Source organism: Pteropus medius, unplaced genomic scaffold (genome assembly GCF_902729225.1).
Source record: "Pteropus medius unplaced genomic scaffold, Ma_sr-lr_union100, whole genome shotgun sequence".
NCBI lineage: Eukaryota > Metazoa > Chordata > Mammalia > Chiroptera > Pteropodidae > Pteropus > Pteropus medius.
In genome coordinates, this window is record NW_024354875.1 from 24,663,565 (window position 1) to 24,671,106 (window position 7,542).

Here is a 7,542-nt window from a genome sequence, read left to right on the forward strand (position 1 = left end):
AAAAGTGTACATCAGAAAAATATTGAAGAAAAAACAAAAATAAGAGAGTCGCATTACCAGCTTGCCCATTGATAAAGTTAATAATTAAAGAACAAATAAAATAAAAGCCATTTGGGAATGAGTTTATTCTGGAAGGAGTGAGGCGAAACAGTATTCCTCTGATGGACAGGATGAGGATTTGTCTGTGGAGAGATGGCGCGGGGTGACTACCTCCTCCAGACCAACAGAGATGTGTCTGTCCTACACTCCATGACACAGTTATCACCAAGGATCGGGGTTCAGTCCATGCACAAAGGATGGGCTACTTGAAGCAGAGCCCAGATATACACCTACTGCGACATCTCGTTTGTGTCATTTACAGTGTCAGTGCTATCTCAAGATGAGGCATGACTGACATTTTCAATAATCATCAGTGATTCATTTGTCCAAATAAGGACCATGGTGTTAATCTTGCATGCTTTTGAAACTGTCTTAAAAATGTCTGGTTTTTGGTTTTTAGTTTCCATTTTTTGAATTTCCCCCTTCCTGCAGTTCTTATTTTCTGTCTCACTGAGTACAGAGGATTTTAATTGTTGCTATCTATCTATGTTTCACAGCATGAAAGAGCAATGCCTAGGGGCTCTTGTGGTGCTTTGGGGTTGATGGGTTTTGTGTCTCAGCAAGCAGATCTCACAGTAGCCATGCTGGATTGCAGTAATAAATTTCTCCTTTTTTTCCCTCCCTCTGTAGCATTGAAAGCCGAAAAGAGAAGAAAGCTGACTCAGGGAAAGGTGTTGACAGGGAGACTTGTCTATGAGTTGATCTTCAATTTATTTTTTACAAATATATGAGAAGAGTGCCACAATTATTAATAAAACTGCTTTGATCTTGTATTGTAAATTCTGTCTGTCATCCCAAATCCACCTTCATACTGTAAGTAGTGCAATACTGTTTCATTTTCTGTGTTTAAACTACTGAGCAGTGAGATACCCTTGTGAGTGTATACAATAGCTAATGCAAGAACCTCTGTGTTCCTTGCTGTATGTTAGGTATTTGTAAGCACTGGATTCTCATTGTCAGTTTTATGAGAGCAATAGCTTTCTTAAAGAGATAAGTCCTATCTACCTAGTTTGTATTTTCCTACTGTAATGACCTGAAGATACTTGGTAATTTCATTGAGAAGAGTTTTGAAAGGTAATCTTACTTCTTAATTTTTATAGCTTAGCATTAGTGACTTATTTCAAAAGACCCAAATCAAAAGGTTAGTTGGGAAGCATTTTTTTAATAATTGTATTTATGCAGTTCCTTGATTTAATATGATACATTTAATACTTAAGAATTTATATATAACTAAAACCTAAAGTAATTCAAAAAAATATATAGAAACCTGCTCACAACTTGTTTAAAAGAATCAGACACTAATGCAGAGTCAAGTAGTATTTGCTTAAAATTTAAGTTGTGATTACATGATCAAATACTAGGCTTGTAAAAAGTGCTTTAGAAAAACTTTGTAAGTTTTGTGAGATTTTCAAAAAAAAAAAAAAACCCTTTATCAGAAATATGCTGTTAAATTTCTTTCCCACTGACAACATTTTCCAAATAAACTATTATATATGTACTCATGGAATACCACATGGTGAGTCATCGTACATTAAATTCCACTCCTGTACAGTTATTCTGCTGCTAAACGTCATGTACTGCTTAATGCTGCTTCTGAATCACATTCTAATGTTAGACTGACAGGTCTCCAGTTGTAATTTTTCCTGCAAAGCTCTTTTCCACTTTTTAATTAAATGCATGTTGTAGAAAAATATTTTAAATGAAAATTTCAGATTCTGTTTGAGAAGCTTCTGTAGATATTTTAGTTCATATGAAATAATCCATCTTTACTAAGCTCATACAAGAGGAAGAAAAGTTAAGAATTTTTGAGCATTACTAAAAATATAGTATTTCTTTTTATTTTAGATGAATGTGAAGTTAATAAAGACTAGATCTCATAGTGCTCTTATTTCCTAAGAATGAGCGGCGATCATCAACCTTATAATATTCAGTGTCCGATTTTATAATAATTCAGAGTCCTGTCGCTTTTCCAAACTATTAATTACATATTCTGTGTATAAGGGTACATGAAAAGTGAAAAAAAAAAAATCCTCCTGTGATTAAGCTTATGAGGGAAGTAAAATAACAACCAAGCCTTCGTTAGGTTCAACATTTTGATACCTTTTGAAAAATTTCCCTCACAATCTTTTAAGGAGCCATTTCTTTTATGGAATATAAGCTTAAAAAAATACAAGAAGAATATGCAGTTAATAAAGTCTGTGTTTATAAATGCCAAGGAAAAAATACAGAAACTTTCCATTCCAAATGTGTTGCCTTTGTTTATTTTATAATACAGATGCTACATTGTAAACATTCCCATTGTTTTGTGACTTAGACTAGGTGTACATGCCAGTCAGTCCTCCTAGTGTTTTAATATATTAATAATGGTTCTGTTAAAAATGATCGTATTGAATTAAAATCTTCACATGATGACCTATTTGAATAAGGAATTATATCCAATGAAATTCTGTATTTCTGAGTATTTTTATAGTCATTTTGTTCTTGTGTGAATTTTACTGATATCCCTATGTTAATTCTAATATTTTGAAATCATATAAAATATAAGAAAAATGTAGTGTTATATATTTCCTCCTAATTTCAGATTCCTGGTCAAAATTAGTGAATATCTTGAATGTAATTTATTGAAAAGTTTAAGTAATGTGTAAATGTGACTAGGATATTGTGTTTTTCACAACTAAGAAATGTTATGTGGAAATAAATATTTATCTTAAATAATTTTCTTGCACATTTTAAATTGTGATGCAAGTGTCTTATTTTTTCTCTCTTACTGTTAATCAGTAAATCAATGTGGAACATTTTGACTGTTTGAACCTAATATTTAAATTTAGACACCCCTGATGTAAAGATATTTCGAGTACTGATACAATTTGAACTTTATGAACAGAATATTTTGAGAGCTATATTAGAGTGTATCTCTTCATTTCCCCAGAGAGCAGTGATGTGGGTGCAAATAGCCTTGCTCTCATGACCAGTAAAATCTTCCAAGACATTAGCAGGATTTCCCATGTTTGGAACTCCTTAGCCTTCTGTTTACCCTCTATGTTCCTAAAACTTGTCTCCACTCTGTTGCAATAGGTAAGGTGGGACCATTATTCTTTTGTAGCCATCTGGCTGTCTGTTGGGAAGATAATTGCATTCAGAACTCTAACATACGGATTAATATTTTTCTCTTGATTTGTGAGTTTACTTTGTAATTGCTACCATCTAACAGCCTTTGATATTGGGAAATTTTTTCCTAAATATAATCTGAATGTCTCCTTGGCATAGTTTAAATCCATAGCCTGAAAGAAACTCTCCACTGACAAATGACAACCAACTTGTATTTCAACATGATCCCTAGATTTTTAGAATTATTCTTGGCTCTTAAAAGTATGGCTTATTTTTTACTTATCTATACTGACCTACTTCTCTTTCTATTTAAATATCTTTGGATATTTTCCTTAGAAAGCTCTAGCTCACTGATACAACCGTCTCTCTCATTCAGTTTCTATTAGTACATTGGCCGCTATCCTTGGTACTGGAACTTTGAAATGAGACTGTGCGATCCTTGCTTCTAAGGGCAGGTTAGACACATAGCTATAACATAATGTGATATGTACCAAGTTGGTGGTATGATTAAAGCAGTGAGTAATTCAAGGATGGAACTTTGAGTAGGGCAGAGTTTAAGGAAAATGTTATATAAGAAGTAGCATATGAATTAGGATGGAAATGGGGAAGGAAACCTACTCAAAGAACTGCAAAGATTCTCAAACACATATCACTATTGAAATAAAAATGAAATTAAAAAATAAAATATGTAGTATAACTGGAGCCTGACATATTTGATATGTGGCATATTTAGAAGCCAGCAAATAGCCCAATATGACGGAGTGTCAAGAGCGTAGTGGAGATCTGTAAGAAAAGGTAGAAATAAATACAAGTTGAAAACATTATAAATGATGTTAAATACTATATTAGGATATTCAAACTTTACCCATTAAGAGTTTTGAGTCATGGAGAGGCATGAACTTTTGGAAAGATTCGGCTGGCAGGATAGTAGAGAATATTGTGGGGAAAAGAGGAATCACTTCCTTAGGGATCTGGCTCCCAGGATGACTCTCGGAGGCTCAAACCAAACTCTGTGAGTGGTCTATAAACTTCTATTATGTTTGAAACCAAACAGGCTCAAGTGTACTCCTTGAATACTTAATAAGTCACTCCAGACACAATAACTTTATTGTAAATCTTTTTATGTAGACCATTCCTTTATATGTATTTTGAGTTGTATTTGAAAAACATGGTATCAACAATGATCCTGAGACTACTAAAGAAATCTAAGTGTAGTACGAAATTCAGCCAATGGCTGGATCATCTGGGTCTAGAAAATACCTCTCCTTGCCTATCCTTTCATGCTATTCATTATATCCATGTTTTTTTTTTTTACCATAGATTTAGTTTTGTATCTAGGTACTCTTGCTATCTGGTGTAGGTGTAGTCATAGATTTTTGCCATATGGCTTAGGTCTTTCATTTGTTTATAAGCTCCTTGAAGGTAGGAATAGTGTTTTATCCCTCCTCTGTAACTCTCAGGGCCTAGTTCTGTGTTCTGCTCTTTTATCCACCCAGCAAAAGCTGTGAACAGAATTATAAGCAAAATATATCAGCAGATGCTGCTGCTCAGTTTATTAAGAATGACTAAAGACCCAAAAAGGATTCTCACTGACATGTCAGTATGAGAACAAAAATACTTATTCTTGAAGGTGTGCCCAACACCTGCAGACACAGAGTCTCATGGTTAGAACCTATGCATTCTCTGAAGTCATTAAACTAGGAGAAGCAGCTAAATAGTTGTGAATAGAAGGAGGGAAAAGGAGAAAGGAAGGTGCCAGGCAAAGATGCAATGCCAGACATAGTTTATATATATAAATCTTCACAGCAATATATAAATCTTCACAAACTCTGTGAAGTAGGTATTTTTGTACTTCTTTTAAATTAAGAAACTGAGGTTCAAAGAGGCTAAGTATTGGTCTTTAAAATGTTTACTATGAGTGGTGGCTTTGAGATTCCAACCCATGTCCATGGAACCCCATCTGCAGTACTCTGCATCTCCAGTAGGAGGCGAGGTATGGCTGCCTTCCTCATTTAACACTGCACTCATTCTAGCTTAGGCAACCAGAATCAGGTTAAGATGTGTAATGTTTCCTCTCAGTATGTTATTTTTTCTTTGTCATTCGTATTTCTGTGATTAACATTGGAAACCAAACCTACCCAATGAAATGCTTTTTGTTTTGCTTGCGAGTCACGAATATCATGACTTTGGATCGGAGAAACTTAATGAAATCGTTCAGGTTTTGGTGTTTTGATGGGTCACATTTCTCACAATACATATGTTTTAAATATCTGACAGAGGTGGGGTGAATGTTCAGATGAAAGATTATGTAGAATCAGAACTTTGATTGAATTTATTGAAGTTTAAAATCTGAAACACCAGAAAAGATATCCTTCTCAGTTTAACAGTAAAGAACTTATCTTTCTTTTTATTAATTCAAATTCTTGAGTTTGAATTTTAATATTATCACAGAAAAGTGATGTGCAGAAAGATGATAAATTTCTACTGAGCATGACATTGAGCTTATTAATACCATACTCTGATCTTTTCTTATGAGTATTGAGGTTATGCTTTATTACCCATGTTCATCTCTTATTCTCAACCATCTGTATCCTTCAGAAATTCTGAATACACACTCCATTGAGGATGTATGTATAAAGGTCTCGGATGCTGCTAAAAGAACTCACAAAGTCAGCAGGGTAAAATTCTCTTACTTTATGAAAAAAACATTCTTGTGTTTTGGCATGTTTTTCATATGGAGCTTGTTAAATCTTAAATATTGTACAAATCTAGTAGTTTTGTTAATTGAAATTCTCACATCATCTTAGAGCAAAAGCAGCAGATGTCAAACAGTAGAACTGGTAGCCTCAGTGACCACCTGTGAATAAGAAAGGAAACACTTAGAATGACATACATCCTGATGCGAAGATAATTGATCTTTATGGTGGTGGCCTTGAGTCATCAATGTTGCATTGAGTTATGTGCTATGCCTGCTATTTAAGGAAGTGTGGAGGTATATAATCATTTTTTTTGCAAGGTTTCCAACCAAAAAGAATGTTCAAAAATAATTTTCAAAGTGATTTTTCTAAAGCTCTTGGTCGAAACTGAAACGAATTCTGTATTCATAGGAGAGATATGAACAGATCTCCCTTCCTTTGGTGTATGTGTTCACGCATACTGGTACACTCCAACAAGTTGTTCACGAAAGGAATCTTAGCATCCATGTGCCTGCTGAGGCTGCAGCTGTCCATGACAGGCAAATCTGCACAGTTTAGTGTTATCATTAGTTCCTGTGTTTCAAGCTTGCCCTCGGATTAAGTTTATTTCTAATTTATTTGTCAATTTCTTTAACTTCCTTTTCCAATAAGCTAATTTGAAACTCTTATTGGAGAGTAAAACTTCTCCTATGAAGGTCAAATGAAATCTACTTTAACTTCAGTCACATCATTGCCATCTGCAACCCTAATTATGCAAAATATTTGTACTAGGGTTCCAGAGAAAACATCTAACATATTTAGACACTAAAGGAACAATGAATTCATATAGTTTTGATATTGTACAATAGTTGTATAATATCAAGTCAGACATTGTATAACATTATATAATAGATTATACAATGGTCTTAATATCTATATATTACCTGATATAGTACAATATCTACTATTGTACAAAGGTCTTATTAATTAATATCTGATATTTTACGATATCTGATATTGCTAACATCTGATACTGTCAATGACCTTAGTATCTGTACAATATCTGAAATTGTACAATATATGGTTTTGATTAGATGTAAGGAGAATTTCTCTTTAATTTGTTTTTATGACTATTAATTTAGTCCAGTATGTGAACATATGCTCTATAACTACTATTTCTGGATATAGAATTCTGAAAAGATTGGTCTAGCTATTTATAATGATTAAACTCTATTAAGAAATAAAAGTATGACAAGAGCCCTATAGAGTTGAAGGTCAGTTTATGGTTCCAATGGATGAATGGGATTTGAGACTTAAAATGCTCTGAAAACACAGTTGAAGCTGAATTTCACGATCCTCCATCCATTCTTATATATCACTCACCAGTCTCAAATTGAAAGATTTTTTCCTATTTCTTCCATTTTAAGATATTCATGCTGTAGCTCACTCTGTCCAGGACAACTTTTTCCAGTAAATGGTCTGAAGCTAAATTTAAGTTTATAAAATCAAGTTTTTAAAAATGAGACCATTTTGCAAATGAGCAAAGAAAGATCACGTTTCCTCAGTTAGCTAGACATTATTTGCTAAGCTAAAGTCAGCATGAGAAGTCTGTGCTTTCATTAATATAGTTATATCAACCAAAAATAGTCAAACGCTTAAG

At 33.6% G+C, this 7,542-nt stretch overlaps 1 protein-coding gene across 16 annotated transcripts in view; it reads left to right on the forward strand.

The window, feature by feature from the left end:
* Positions 1–2,839, forward strand: part of SLC4A10 (solute carrier family 4 member 10) — a 242,430-nt gene extending 239,591 nt beyond the window's left edge. For 13 of the 16 annotated variants that reach the window (XM_039855396.1, XM_039855393.1, XM_039855404.1 and 10 more), the window contains one exon: positions 730–2,833. Coding sequence is in view for 5 of the 16 variants with exons in the window: in XM_039855393.1 (XP_039711327.1) it covers positions 730–796 (67 nt within the window). In the remaining 11 variants the exon portion in view is untranslated. Of the gene's footprint in view, positions 1–729 lie in introns of all 16 variants that reach the window. The other 3 variants (XM_039855402.1, XM_039855392.1, XM_039855407.1) reach the window with 3 other exon arrangements.
* Positions 2,840–7,542: the final 4,703 nt, after the last annotated feature.